Source organism: Salmo salar, chromosome 24, assembly GCF_965601325.2.
Source record: "Salmo salar chromosome 24, fSalSal1, whole genome shotgun sequence".
In the NCBI taxonomy this organism is placed as follows: Eukaryota; Metazoa; Chordata; class Actinopteri; order Salmoniformes; family Salmonidae; genus Salmo; species Salmo salar.
In genome coordinates, this window is record NC_138314.1 from 34,673,921 (window position 1) to 34,690,000 (window position 16,080).

A 16,080-nucleotide genomic window follows, 5' to 3' on the forward strand; every position below is an offset into this window, starting at 1 on the left:
GCAGAGATGCAAGGGTAAGCAGAATCTTACTCAAAATAATTCACAGCTGTAATGGTTGCCAAAGTTGCTTCCATCAAATATTAACTCTGGGGTGTGAAGACATACGCAATCAACGCATTTACATTTCTTATTTTGATATTCATTTGGAAAATGTTTTATAATATTTTTTTCACTTTGAAAAAAAGAGAGTAAGTTGTGTATATCAGTAGGATTTGTTTATTTATTGAATCCTTTTTAATATTTAATTTGATGACTGTGCAGACTTTCCCTAGCGACTGTATGTACGAGCATGCACATTTAATCCCGCCACCATGCAGGTCATTATCATAGAATTATTGATAGTGATTTTTATATCGATAATTACAGTTTTCATATCAAACAATACAATTATTGATAAAAAAATGAATATTCAATGAATATGTTAAAAAGGATTTCCTTAGCATACAGTGTATTCGGAAAGTATTCCGCCCCCTTTTCCCACATTTTTTGTTACATTACAGCCTTACTCCAAAATTGATTAAATTATTTTTTCCCTCATTGAAAACAGTTGCTTTTTAATTGTTGCAAATGTATTAAAAGTAAAAAAACAGATACCTTATTTACATAAGTATTTAGACGCTTTGCTATAAGACTAAATTGAGCTCAGGTGCATCCTGTTTCCATGGATCATCCTTGAGATGTTTCTACAACTTCATTGGAGTCCATCTGTGGTTAATTCAATCGATTGGACACAACTTGGAAAGGCACACACCTGTCTATATAAGGTCCCACAGTTGACAGTACATGTCAGAGCAAAAACCAAGCCATTGTCTGTAGAGCTCAGAGACAGGATTTTGTCGAGTCACAGATCTGGGGAAGGGTACCAAAACATTTCTGCAGCATTGAAGGTCCCAAGAATACAGTGGCCTCCCTCATTCTTAAATGGAAGAAGATTGGAACCTCCAAGACTCTTCCTAGAGCTGGCCTCCTGGCCAAACTGAACAATCGGGGGAGATTGGCCTTTGTTTAGGGAGGTGACCAAGAAACCAATGCTCACTCTTACAGAGCTCCAGAGTTCCTCTGTGGAGATGGGAGAACCTTCCAGAAGGACAACCATCTCTGCAGCACTCCACCAATTAGGCCTTTATGGCCAGACGAAAGCCACTCCTCCCTAAAAAAAGGCACATGACAGCACTCTTGGACACTCAGCACTAAAGGACACTCAGACCATAAGAAGATAACAAGATTCTATGGTCTGATGAAACCAAGATTAAACTCTTTGGCCTGAATTCCAAGCGTCACATCTGGAGGAAACCTGGCACCATCACTACGATGAAGCATGGTGGTGGCAGCATCATGCTGTGGGGATATTTTTCAGTGGTAGGGACTGGGAGACTAGTCAGGATCGAGGGAAAGATGAACGGAGAAAAATACAAAGAGATCCTTGATGAAAACCTGCTCTAGAGCGCTCAGGACCTCAGACTGGGGCGAAGGTTCACCTTCCAACAGGACAATGACCCTAACACACAGCCAAGACAATGCAGGTGTGGCTTCGTAACAAATCCCTGAATGTCCTTGAGTTGCCCAGCCAGAGCCCATACTTGAACCCGATCGAACATTACTGGAGAGACCTGAAAATAGCTTTGCAGCAATGCTCCCCATTCAACCTGACAGAGCTTGAGAGGATCTGCAGAGAACAATGGGAGAAACTCCCCAAATACAGGTGTGCCAAGCTTGTAGCGTCATACCCAAGAACAGATGAGGCTGTAATCGCTGCCAAAGGTGCTTCAACAAAGTACTGAGTAAATGGTATGAACACTTATGTAAATATAATATTTCCATTTTTTACTTGTAATACATTTGCAAAATTGTCTAAAAACATTGTTTTTGCTTTGTCATTATGGGGTATTGTGTGTAGGTTGATGGGGGGGAAAACAATTCAATACATTTTAAAATAAGGCTGTAACGTAACAAAATGTGGAAAAAGTCAAGGGGTCTGAATACTTTCCGAATGCAATGTATGTGATGAGTCAAAATAGTTAGTGCAAAAAGGGTCAATGCAGATAGGAAGCTATTTGGTTAACTATTTAGTGACTATTTTTAATCAGGTATTTTGTGATACAAAGTTACTTATACACATAGTGAATATGAAGAAAATTGACTCACAAAGGTAATATCATGCAATTTAAAGTATTTATCTCGTAAACCTATTGCCTCGTTATTGAAGAGATTATCTGTCCGCTTCGTGGTTGGAGGTTCGACTGAGTGCCAAACACTGGTGAATCTAAGAGCACCATGTTTATAGCCTCTTTGAGGTCCATGAAAATCGTTGATTATCACAGGGAAAAAAATATATTTGTTAACATTGGTTATTATTAGTAAACTTGGTTATTATTGGTTACCTGGCACTCGCTGAAGTGCTGTTTATTATGAATTTAGAATTTATGTTAAATGTTTTGCATTGTATTTCACGTCATGCCTATCACATGGTCAATTGTGATTGGTTTAAAATGTGTAACTCCTGCTCCTGCTTTCCCTCTCTGGCACTTGAGGGCGCCAGACTGCCTATCATTACGCACACCTGTCACCATCGTTTCGTGCACCTGCGCTTCATTGGACCCACCTGGACTCCATCACAATGTTCATTGCTCCTCCTATATCTATCTGTTTCTTTGGTTAGATCCCTGTGTCAGCATTAATGTTGTTGTGTGTTCCTGTCCAGACACTGTCATGTTCTATGTACGTTGGTAATTAAATGTTCACTCCCGGTACCTGCTTCTCGTCCCCAGCGTCATTCCTTACAAAATGGTATGTTCCATGGTTGGAAGTTTCCTGCTTCCTAATTGGACCTGGTCATTCCTGTTTTGGCTAGACAGGAGAAACATTGGCATGCTGCAAAGTACAAGGCACATCCTATCTGAAGGTCCTGAGTATAATGCTTTATTTCTACCGTATTCTTCTCAGTGTATCTCCCTGAATAGCTGGAACAGATGAATACATAAATCCTGTAAAGTATATATATACAGTTGAAGTCGAACATTTACATACACTTAGGTTGGAGTCATTAAAACTTGTTTTTCAACCACTCCACAAATTTCTTGTTAACAAACTGTAGTTTTGGCAAGTCGGTTAGGACATCTACATTGTGCAAAACACAAGTCATTTTTCCAACAATTGTTTACAGACAGATTATTTCACTTATAATTCACTGTATCACAATTCCAGTGGGTCAGAAGTTCACATATGCTAAGTTTACTGTGGCTTTAAACAGCTTGGAAAATTCCAGAAAATTATGTCATGGCTTTAGAAGCTTCTGATAGGCTAATTGACATCATTTGAGTCAACTGGAGGTCTGTGGATGTATTTCAAGGCCTACGTTCAAACTCAGTGCCTCGTTGCTTGACATCATGGGAAAATCAAAAGAAATCAGCCAAGACCTAGGAAAGAATTGTAGACCTCCACAAGTCTGGTTCATCCTTTGGAGCAATTTCCAAATGCCTGAAGGTACCACGTTCATCTGTACAAACAATAGTATGCAAGTATAAACACCATGGGACCACGCAGCTGTCATACCGCTCAGGAAGGAGACGCATTCTGTCTCCTGGAGATGAATGTACTTTGGTGTGAAAAATGTAAATCAATCCCAGAACAACAGCAAAGGACCTTGTGAAGACGCTGGAGGAAACAGGTACCAAAGTATCTGTATCCACAGTAAAACGAGTCCTATATCGACATAACCTGAAAGGCCACTCAGCAAGGAAGAAGCCACTGCTCCAAAACTGCAATAAAAAGGCCAGACTACGGTTTGCAACTGCACATGGGGACAAAGATCGTACTTTTTGGAGAAATGTCCTCTGGTCTGATGAAACAAAAATAGAACTGTTTGGCCATAATGTCCATCGTTATGTTTGGAGGAAAAAGGGGGAGGCTTGCAAGCCGAAGAACACCATCCCAACCATGAAGCACGGGGGTGGAAGCATCATGTTGTGTGGGTGCTTTGCTGCAGCAGGGACTGGTGCACTTCACAAAAGGAAGGAAAATGATGAGGAAGGAAAATGATGTGGATATATTGAAGCATCATCTCAAGACATCACAGGAAGTTAAAGCTTGGTCGCAAATGGGTCTTCCAAATGGACAATGACCCCAAGCATAATTCCAAAGTTGTGGCAAAATGGCTTAAGGACAACAAAGTCAAGGTATTGGAGTGGCCATCACAAAGCCCTGACCTCAATCCTATAGACAATTTGTGGGCAGAACTGAAAAAGTGTGTGCGAGCAAGGACTATAAACCCGACTCAGTTACACCAGCTCTGTCAGGAGGAATGGGTCAAAATTCACCAAACTTATTGTGGGAAGCTTGTGGAAGGCTACCCGAAATGTTTGACCCAAGTTAAACAATTTAAAGGCAATGCTACCAAATATTAATTGAGTGTATGTACACTTCTGACCCACACTGGGGATGTGATGAAAGAAATAAAAGCTGAAATAAATAATTCTCTCTACTATTATTCTGACATTTCACATTCTTAAAATAAAGTGCTGATCCTAACTCACCTAAGATAGGACATTTTTACTAGGAGTAAATGTCAGGAACTGTGAAAAACTGAGTTGAAATGTATTTGGCTAAGGTGAATTCAAACTTCCGACTTCAACTGTGTGTGTATATATATTAAGGGAAATATGCACTGAGTGTACAAAACATTAAGGACACCTGCATTTTCCCTGACATCTGTTGAATTCAGGTGAAGGCTATGATCCCTTATTCATGTCACTTGTTAAATCCACTTCAATCAGTGTAGATGAAGGAGAGGAGACAGGTTAAAGAAGGATTTTAAGCCTTGAGACAATTAAGACATAGATTGTGTATCTGTGGGATTCAGAGGGTGAATGGGCAAGATGAAAGATTTAAGTGCCTTTGAACAGGGTATGGTAGTAGGTGCCAGGCACACCGATTTGAAGAACTGCAACGCTGCTGTGTTTTTCACACTCAACAGTTTCTCGTGTGTATCAAGAATGGTCCACCATCCAAAGGACATCCAGACAACTTGACACAACTGTGGGAAGCATTGGAGTTAACATAGGCCGGCATCTCTGTGGAATGCTTTCAACTCAATATTAGGAAGGGGTTCCTACAGTAATGTTTGGTATACTCAGTGTACAGTAACAGAGAGATGAATTAGAAAACACTCAAATTAACTCAAAACCTACACCCCAACCTGAGCACTCCGTTCTGCCACCTCTGGTCTTTTAGCCCTCCCAAAGTCAGGACTGCTGAGTCCCTGCCCATCTTCCGAAAACGTCTGAAACCCCACCTCTTGAAAAAGTATATTTGAAGAAAAAAACACTAACAGCCTTGCTTTGATTGCACTAACACTCGCTTGTGTCTTTACTTTCCAGCACTGACTTTGCTGAGATCTACTTTTAAAGAGTAAAAAAGCCTACTATGACTGTGATATGTGGTTGTCTCACCTAGCCATTTTAAGATGGATGCACTCTGGATCAGAGCATCTGATAAATGACTCAAATGTAATGCAAATTATATATCTGCCCATAGGCATATGATTTCATGAAGTGTAACTTCTTAAACTTCTGATGGGAGGAAAGCTGATGGAATCATTTGGATGAATAAGAAAGTCTGCGAATTCAAGTGAGAGACCCCCTGGCCTAAGCATATACATTCAGAACCAACCCTCTAATAGGAACCTGGACAGAGATGCATGTCAGCTGAGATCTTGAACTGAACTGCTTTCCAGAAGACATAAGCCTAAAATTGGAGCTGGGAGCAGCTAAATTAAGGGACCTGTTTTGTATCAGTGACCATTGCCAGTTCTCCCAGAGGTCTGGTGGAAGAAACGAGAAGAGGGAGAAGAGTGGCTGATAATATAATCTAGATCCCACCCTTCTGAATTTGGCGGTGCTTTGTAGCCATTAGCCTAGCAGTATCAGCACGTGTTGGGAGGAGCTGAGGTTTGTCTCTATCAGTGAGACAGCGCCCCAGTCGGATTGCTGTGACCGACCGTGTACTGCGCGCTCCTCATCCGCCAGTGTTTGCACACATTCGCACACACACAGTCTCTGACACTCACGCGCACTCAGAGTGAAACCGTCTACCGGGACCTGCACGCACGCACAATCTCTCTTGGCTATCGCATCACATCGCGCATCACTGCGGAGAGGGTAAGGCAGGTAGCGGACCCTTGGCACTGCCACTTGTTTCAACACTCAGCATTCCAGGTAGACTAGTGCGGTACTGTCCGTGACTCTCTTCGGAAAATAAGAGGACTTACCACCACCAGTCGAAGAGGAGGTACTAGGCTACTACTGTCACAGACTAGCCCTGCGGCTCCGTGAGAGGAAGAACTTTTGTTGTTTTGATTCGTGATTTTCCCACATTCCTTAACCTTGGAAGTGAAACCTGCTATTTGAGAGAGGATGGGACCGTTACTCGTATTCATCGTCCTCTGCTTGAGCGCCGCTGTCCCGCATCTTGTGAAAGGTGAGTAGTGGAGCGCAATTTTATGGATGGGGATAGTCGAGAGGAAGTATGCTATGCTTTATGTCTAGGTGGGTTTCTCTACATCCAATGACACCCGCTGAAACAGATTAGCCTATATGTGGCAAGAATGAACATTTATTTCCCATCAAAGTGTCATGTTTTAATACGGGATGTGGCAAAATAGTCTAGGCTACTAAATACGCCCTGGTTGTCATGTTATGCAAGAGGTTAACGCAGTAGACATATACAGTGAGTGTTAACTGAGTTATTTTTCATTTTCCAATAGTGTATGGTAGCCTAATTTATGGAAATAATACCGATATTAAGGAGCATGCACAATAGCTTTGACAGTTATTCAGCAAAGCTTAACGCCCGTTCTGCATCCTCTCCGATCTGAGCGGCTATTCCTCGCGTATCATAACTCTCCTGTAGGCTACTTGGGCACGTTCGTCCACTTTAGTATAATTCCAGCATCCAAACTGTGCACTGGCCATTGATGAATGGAAAGAGAAATCTGTTACAAAACACCAAAAAGCGTTAATGACATTCGGATATTGTCAAGCCAGGCCTTCCGTACTGGGTACAAGGTAGGAAAGGATGTATTTTATGTTTTTCGTGATTGACATTGTCTATTTTATCGTGGTGTTGAAAACGCCAGCCATGATGTTGAAGTGCTTGAAGTGGGTAATTAGTATGCAGTTATGCTTTGCTTATTGGTAGTGTGGTGCATTGGCACAGTAGCCCTGCGTGTCATCAACTATGCCATAAAAGCATACTGAAGTGGAAAAGTCCATATCCACGTTTATAAACACAGTCACTACAGTTATTGTTATTTGTGGTCATTATATTTAATTTGAGTTAATTAAATGAGGGGGGCATTTTTTTTTTTTACAGTACAAGGGGAGGGTTATGTGAAAATAATTTATGAACCACCCCAGTAATTCTTTACAGCAGAATTTTGATGTTACCAGAATTAAAGGGACAGAAGCTCAGGTTGACCTTTATTGTCATGAATCTTGCCCTGGATGCAGAACAGAGTGATTTCTGCTAAATTGGCCAGCTGCAAAGTCAAAATTGGCCATATTGTACACATTCATGAACATTTACTTTGAAATGGTTAGCAGTGTGGTTAAGGTTAGGTTTAAAATCAGATTTTATGACTTTGTAGCTGTGCCAGCTAGTGACCACTCTGCAGAGCTGCCTCCAGGGCAAGATGAATTACAATAAATGCCAACCTGAGAAGGAAGCCAGAAAATGACAAATGTCTTCAGCAGATCATAATGTGAAAGCGGATGATGGAAGGAGATGTAATCTTGCTTGATCATTTCAGGGAATGTCAAACCGTTGCTTTTACTCCCTATTATAACATTAGTTGCAATGCGTAAACCATATTAGGCTACCCATGACCTCATAAAACATCTGGAAGCGGTAGGCTAGGCTAACTGGGATCTCACTTGAACAGTCTACCACTGAGACTGTTGAGTGTTAAACTCTGCTGTGTTGAATGCTGATTTGTTGAATGCAAATGAGTCATCAACTTTGAGACATTATGATTTCGAAATCAACAGTTTTCTTGTGCAATTATGGTGACCATAGGAGATTGCATATCGCATAATGTGTTACATGAGTCATTTGGCAGCCAATTACCCTCCTTTGATCTGTGCAGCTGTTGTTGAAGAGTGAAATGAGGATAGTGTGTTGACACAGCAGTTAGCCTACTGTAAGTCAGGTCAGAAGATTTGACTTCTGGTGGATAAGTGACTTAATCTAGGTGACACATGGCTACATTTATTAAAGGTGCAATATGTAGAAATTGGTCCGCCATTTCCTGCTTGCTGTAATAGTTCGCCTAATTTCAGTTTACGTGACAAAACAAACAAGTATAGTGTAGAGAATCATTGTACCATCTGAAGCTCTGTTTCATTGATATTTACATTTGTATAAGCAAATTCATACTTTCTTATCTTTTGGTTGCTAGTCCTGGTCGTTCGATTAGTTTGATATTTGAGGACGCCACCCAGTCCTTTGTTCTTTATGTTCCGTTGTTCTTTATGTTCTGATGCTAGCTAACCAGCTAGCTACGGCTAACACAGTCATGACCTCTGCAGCCAGAATAACAGCACAGTAGCTGTTTTTCTGTTGACATTCATTTGGATACAACCATAACAATGATAATGCCTGAATTTTGCCTGGCATAGCTAGAAACGTTTGCCTTCTCGTCAGGACACTTGACACTGTTCATTACGAGTAGATCGCACTGCATATCAAACACTAGACTAGAATCTAGCTAAATAGTTTGTTGCTAGCAAACCTGCCAATATGACATCCGAATTCAAAAATATTAGTTGTTGAAAACAGAAAATGTCAAACTAGAAACGTGGGCGGATTTGACAGCATAGCGCCAGTTGCGTCATGACTGCAACAGTAGGGACCGTATAAATTCATGTTCATCACTCACCACGTTAGGTCATCAGTCTCTGCAAAAACAAGTCAATGCTAGATAGCTAAGTTTTTCCTCGTTGGACCTGCGTTTACAATGAATGGTTGTTGGTTTAGCTTTCTGTACCCTTGTAGCAAGTATGGTCTGCATGTGTAGACGCTTGTTCCGTCATGATTGCAAGGTGTCACAATATATTTCCCAACTGCCCCGGTATCTGGTTTTAATGTCTATTCTAAAATGCCCTTCTAGACAATCAGAAACGAGTATTCAACAATGCTGTGGTATATAGTGCATTCTGAAAGAATTCAGACCCCTTGATCTTTGTCACATTTTGTTATGTTACATCCTTATTCTAAAATTGATAAAAATATTTTTTTCCCTCATCAATTTAGACACAATACCCATAATGACAAAGTGAAAACAGATTTTTTTAAATGTTTGCAAATGTATAAAATATGAAAAACAGATACCTTCTTTACGTAAGTATTCAGACCCTTTGCTATGAGACTCGGAATAGGTGCATTCTGTTTCCATTGATCATCCTTGAGATGTTTCTACAACATGACTGGACTCCACCTGTGGTTAATTCAATTGATTGGACATGATTTGGGAAGGCTCACACATGTCTACATAAGGTCCCACAGTTGACAGTGCATGTTAGAGCAAAAACCAAGCCATTAGGTCAAAGGAGTTGTCCGTAGATCTCAGAGACAGAACTATGTCAAGGCACAGATCTGGGGAAGGGTATTCTGCAGCTTTCAAGGTCCCCAAGAACACATTGGCCTTCATTCTTTAATGGAAGAAGTTTGGAACCACCAAGACTCTTCCTAAAGCTGTCCACCTGGTCAAACTGAGCAATCAGGGAGGTGACCAAGATCCCGATGGTCACTCTGACAGAGCTCTAGAGTTCCTCTGTGGAGATGGGAGAAACTTCCAGAAGGACAACCATCTCTGCAGCACTCCACCAATTATACCTTTAAGGGTGAGTGGTCAGACGGAAGCCACACCTCAGTAAAAGGCACATGAATCCCCGCTTGGAGTTTGTCAAAAGGCACCTAAAGGACTCTCTGACCATGAGAAACAAGTTTCTCTGGTCTGATGAAACCAAGATTGTACTCTTTGGCCTGAATCCCAAGTGTCACATCTGGAGGAAACCTGGCACCATCCCTATGGTGAAGCATGGTGGTGGCAGCATCATTCTGTGGGGATGTTTTTCAGCAGCAGGGACTGGGAGACTAGTCAGGATGGAGGGAAAGATGAAGGGAGCAAAGTAAAGAGAGACCCTTGATGAAAACCTGCTCCAGAACGCTGAGTACCTCAGACTAGTGCGAAGGTTTTACCTTCCAACCAGACAACGACCCTAAGCACACAGCCAAGACAACGCAGGAGTGGCTTCGGGAGAAGTCTCTGAATGTCCTTGAGTGGCCCAGCCAGAGCCCGGACTTGAAGCCGATCGAACATCTCTGGAGAGACCTGAAAATAGCTTTGCAGCAATGCTTCCCATCCAACCTGACAGACCTTGAGAGGATCTGCAGAGAAGAATGGGAGAAACTCCCCAAATACAGGTGTGCCAAGCTTGTAGCATCATACCCAAGAACGCATGAGGCTGTAATCGCTGCCAAAGGTGCTTCAACAAAGTGCTGAGTAACTGGTATGAATACTTATGTAAATGTCATATTTCCATATATTTTTTTTTATACATTTGCAAAAATGTCTAAAAGCGTGTTTTTCCTTTGTCATTATAGGGTACTGTCACCGATCCCTCCTGAGCTTTCATTACGCACAGCTGGCCCCTATTCCCAGTGATTAGTAATTGTATAAGTGTGCCCTGTGTTTTTGCTTTGTGTTTGTTTGGTGTTCGTCCCCGTGCCTTTACACGACACGCCGTAATTTGGGTGTACTAAAAAACCCTATTACATATTCCTGCGCCTGTCTCCCGACCCTTTATGCCAGCGTGACAGGTATTGTGTGTAGATTGATGAGGGGGAAAACAATTCAAACCATTTTAAAATAAGGCTGTAATGTAACAAAATGTGGGAAAAGTCAAGGGGTCTGAATTCTTTCCAAAGGCACTGTAATGTATTTTAAGCTGTTTGAAGCTGGTGTACAAAATAAAAAATGCAAAAACAAAACTTAATTAAGGACGTGAAGCATAGAAATAGTGCACATAGAACATATCTTCCACTTCTTAGACTTGCTTTCAATGCTGATGACATATAAACATGTTTTTAAGTAGTGCACATACAAGTAATCAATTACTTCCATCATGTAAACATATATATATATATATATATATATATATATATATATATATATATATATATATATATATATATATATATATATATATATATATATATATATGCAGTGGTGTAAAGTAAAAATACTTTAAAGTACTAATTAAGTCATTTTTTGGGGTATCTGTACTTTACTCTACTATTTATTTTTTTGACAACTTTTACTTCACTACATTCCTAAAGAAAATATTGTACTTTTTACTCCATACATTTTCCCTGACACCAAAAAGTACTCGTTACATTTTGAATGCTTAGCAGGACAGGAAAATAGTTTAATTCAAGCACTTATTAAGAGAACACCTGATCATCCCTACGGCCTCTGGCCTGGCGGACTCACTAAACACAAATGCATCTTTTGTAAATAATGTGTTGGAGTGTGCCCCTGGCTATCCATACATTTTAAAAACAATAAAATGATGTTGTCTGCTTTGCTTAATATAATTAATTTTAAATGATTTATACTGTTACTTTTGATACTTAAGTATATTTGAGCAATTACATTTACTTTTGATACTTAAGTATATTTATAACCGAATACTTTTAGACTTTTACTCAAGTAGTATTTTACTGACTTTCACTTTTACTTGAGTAACTTTCTAATAAAGTATCAATATTTTTATGACAATTGGGTACTTTTCCCCCCACTGTTGATATGTCTACTTCTTCTGTGTGTATAAGATGGTTAAATAAAGTGTATTTGCCTATTTTAAAACAGGTGTAGGATCTTAATTTAATCACTCTTTTGTTGTTGAGAAATTTCCTGCACCGCAGGAAATTTAGATAAGCTTGGTGATTTACATAAGTTCACTGAAAACCTGCGTTAATTAACACATGGTTATATTAACAGTGTTGAACTTTTAATGTAGTTACATTTTGGCCAGCTAATAGCCTAACCACCGATCAAGCAACGTTATGGACTAAACATTAAAATCATGTTGCTGCAGGATTCTTTTTGCTGCCACGGTAGTGGTCAAATTAAGATCCTACATCTGTAAATGGGTAATGTATTCCTCTGTCTCTAGTCATTTGGCAACACGTTAGTTAGCCTCAGGAGTCAGCCTTGTCAGGCAGGTCTAAGCCTCTCCTGTCAGGCTGTGCCTAGAGCAGTAGTAGTAAGACTGCTGTGACCCTAAGTCTCCTTGTGTCGGCTCCCAGTGTCAAGACATAATTCTCCCTCCTAGTCCCTGCACAATGCACGCACAGCCAAGGTACATTGGGTCTATTTTGTTTCAAGGCTCAGTCAGTTAAAAATATATCCAGAGTGAGGTCTTCAATTAATCATATTCGTCTTTTATTCCTGAAAATTTAGTGGGATTTTGTCCATCTGTTTGTCTCTTTAAGCTCATCCAGGGATAATGGTTTACTGGGTTGGGGTTGGGGGGTGGGGGGCAGTTGATTTCCCACAATAATTCAAATTCATATTTTTTACTGGAGCTAAGAGGACAGTAGGTAGTCCACAAGGCTTACTGCCGGAAAAAACAGCCACAGAGCTGATCACAAATCAATCACATCTCCCCTGAATTCTCACACAATGATCCCTACTTCAAGTGTCTAATCCCACTCGAGAATTTGCTCCAATTGGAATTCAGTGTCTCAAATCCTCTGAAGCAATATTTTCCCAGTTATATTTTTCCCCTCACCCCTCTGTATTGCCCAAGGTAGCAGGTGTCTTTGGAGACAGTTTCTATCAAACACTCCATTGAGTGTTTGAGAGTATCACGGGGCAGCTCTGTCTGCAGTAACATATGGTTTGGTTCCCAAGGCTGATTCTCACCCATTGTCCGCACACTTGCCTGGGTACACCGCATGACTAAGGGCAGTGGTGTAAAGTACTTAAGTAAAAATACTTGAAGTCGTTTTTTTTGGGTATCTGTACTTTACTTTGCCATTTATATTTTTGACAACTTTTACTTTAACTACACTACATTCTTAAAGAAAATAACCCAAAAGTACTCGAGGAGGACAGGAAAATGGTCCAATTCAGACAATTATCAAGAGAACATCCCTGGTCATCCCTACTGCCTCTGATCTGGAGGACTCGCTAAACACAAATGCTTAATTTGAAAATGATGTGTTGTAGTGGCGAACCGTAAAGAAATATAGATGAATACAATTGTGCCATCGGGCTTGATTAATATTAGGAATTTGAAATGATTTGTACTTGTATATTTTAAACCAAATACTTTTAGACTTTAACTCACTTTTAGACTTCTACTCAAGTAGTATTTTACTGGGTGACTTTCACTTCTGTTAAGGTATCTTTACTTTCACTCAAGTATGACAATTGGGTACTTTTTTCACCACTGACACACACCACTTTCAGAAGTGACACCTCTTTCTATGGAACCACAAGAGTTGTAAGCTAAGTGTAACCTTAATTCTAACAAGCTTTATTGTCTCTATGTCATGATAAGAGTATGAAGCTTTATCCATTATTCCCATCCATACATATGTGACCTGTCGTAGCTTTGTGGCTAGTGCACTATTCACAAAACCTTCTAGATGTATTGTATATTAGAGCAGACTTGGCTGTTCTTCATTTTTTACCATAATTGCAGTAGGATATCCAAAACCTAAAATCAGTGTAGAAAAAAATTACTGATATTAGTGCAAGACGGTTTGTGATAATTCTTTAGAACAACAGACAAAGCCTTATATTTTTAATATGCAGAGTCTTAGACGACTAAAATATCGCATTTATATCGCTGCGATATCGCTTGGTTACCTTTGAATTTGATGATTTGAAGTCAACTGAAACTGACTCTCTCAAAGGAAATATGAAAAAGCGGACCCCACAATAAAATAGGTTTTGCTTTACGTTACTAAGCAGCATGTTAGTAAAACATGAGTCCTACATTTTATTTTACTAGGCAAGTCAGTTAAGAACAAATTCTTATTTTCAATGACGGCCTAGGAACAGTGGGTTAACTGGGCAGAACGACAGATTTGTATCTTGTCAGCTCAGGGATTTGAACTTGCAACCTTTCGGTTACTAGTCCAACACTCTAACCACTAGGCTACGCTGATGCCCCATGCATGCAGATGATAGCTATCTATCTGAATGGCCATTCTATACATCCACCGTTCCACATCTGAAGGTTATGGCTTATGTTAAGGTCACTTTTAATAATGTAGCCTTGCAATCTACCACATTGCCCTTCACTCTCCCTGTGAATGGCATGGTCTTCAATCAATGGAGAGTGGTTAAACTCTGAGATCATCAGTCGCGATAACTGTGAAAATCCTGGGTGCTCATTGGACGACAATCCAAGCAAATGGAAATGTAACACATAGACACAGGGGTGAAACAGAAGTGATTATTTTCATAATGCCCTCTACTCTTAATGAATTGTCATAGGCCAGACTCATTGTTCTCTTTTATTCCTTACGTGGCATTGTCAGTGCAGATGCTGTTTAGTCATAATAATATTTGGAGGGGAGTTCATTTTTCACCTGTGTTGATAGGCTAATGGCCATTGTGGTATGTGTCTTTACTGTGAACTTGTATGAGTTATTGGGAGAGCATTAGGTGGTAAAATAATATGGTTAAATGTGCTAGGGTCAAAAGGTTAGTCTGTCTAGGTCACAGGGAGTGGCTTTGTAGTAAAAGTTCAGTTGAAACTGAAACGAAAATAAATGTTGAGACTATAATACAAAGACCAAATCAGAGACCACTAGATGTCCTAAGATTTACAGCACGTTTAAGAATTAGAATAACACCGAGGCTTTAGGACTGTTAGTGAGATTAAAGTTGGACAGGCGCTGTAAGGAGAGAAATGATGCAGAGAGCTTTGGATGAGATTTATATTTTATCAGTTCACAAGAAACCTGAGACAGATGTTTTCTATAATTAAGCGCAGGCCCTTTAATGTCTATTTAATGTCTATTAGGGTCACATATTATTGTTTTTGTGTTTTTCAGGGCAAGACCTTATTCACATTTTATCACTGATTGGATCAATGAGTGTTCCTCAAAACAGTGATGCCATCATTTTTGGTCACGTCTTAGAATAAACGTTCAAGACATCAGAGTAGTCTCGGGTCAAGCCACGGATGTACAGATTTTGTTGGCCTGGTATACACTACCGTTGAAAAGTTTGGGGTCACTTAGAAATGTCCTTGATTTTGAAAGAAAAGCACATTTTTGTCCATTAAAATAGCATAAAATTGATCCGAAATGCAGTGTAGACATTGCTAATGTTGTAAATGACTATTGTAGCTGGAAACGACTGATTGTTTATGGAATATCTACATAGGTGTACAGAGCCCAATTATCAGCAACCATCACTCCTGTGTTCCAATAGCCAATAGCTAATCCAAGTGTATCATTTTAAAAGGCTAATTGATCATTAGAAAACCCTTTTGCAATTATGTTAGCACAGCTGAAAACTGTTGTTTGATTAAAGAAGGAATACAATCGGCCTTCTTTAGACTAGTTTAGTATCTAGAGCATCAGCATTTGTGGGTTCGATTACAGGTTCAAAATGGCCAGAAACAAAGAACTTTCTTCTGAAACTCGTCAGTCTATTCTTGTTCTGAGAAATGAAGGCTATTCCAATGCGAGAAATTGCTAAGAAACTGAAGATCTCATACAACACTGTGTACTACACCCTTCACAGAACAGCACAAACTGTCTCTAACCACAATAGAAAGAACAGTGGGAGGCCCCGGTACCCAACTGAGCAAGAGGACAAGTATATTAGAGTGTCTAGTTTGAGAAACAGACGCCTCACAAGTCCTCAACTGACAGCTTTATTAAATAGTACCTGTAAAACACCAGTCTCAATGTCAACAGAGAAGAGGCGACTCCGGGATGCTGGCCTTCTAGGCAGAGTTCTTCTGTCCAGTGTCTGTGTTCTTTTGCCCATCT

At 40.1% G+C, this 16,080-nt stretch overlaps 1 protein-coding gene across 3 annotated transcripts in view; it reads left to right on the forward strand.

Annotated features, from left to right (window-relative positions):
• Nucleotides 1-5,958: 5,958 nt before the first annotated feature.
• The window catches only part of LOC106585765 (EGF-like repeat and discoidin I-like domain-containing protein 3), a 213,270-nt gene continuing 203,148 nt past the window's right edge, over nucleotides 5,959-16,080 (forward strand). For 2 of the 3 annotated variants that reach the window (XM_014172354.3, XM_014172355.3), the window contains exon 1: nucleotides 5,959-6,474. In XM_014172354.3, the coding sequence (XP_014027829.1) occupies nucleotides 6,411-6,474 (64 nt within the window). In that variant the 5' untranslated portion in view covers nucleotides 5,959-6,410. The remainder of the gene's footprint in view (nucleotides 6,475-16,080) is intronic. The other variant, XM_014172353.3, reaches the window with a different exon arrangement.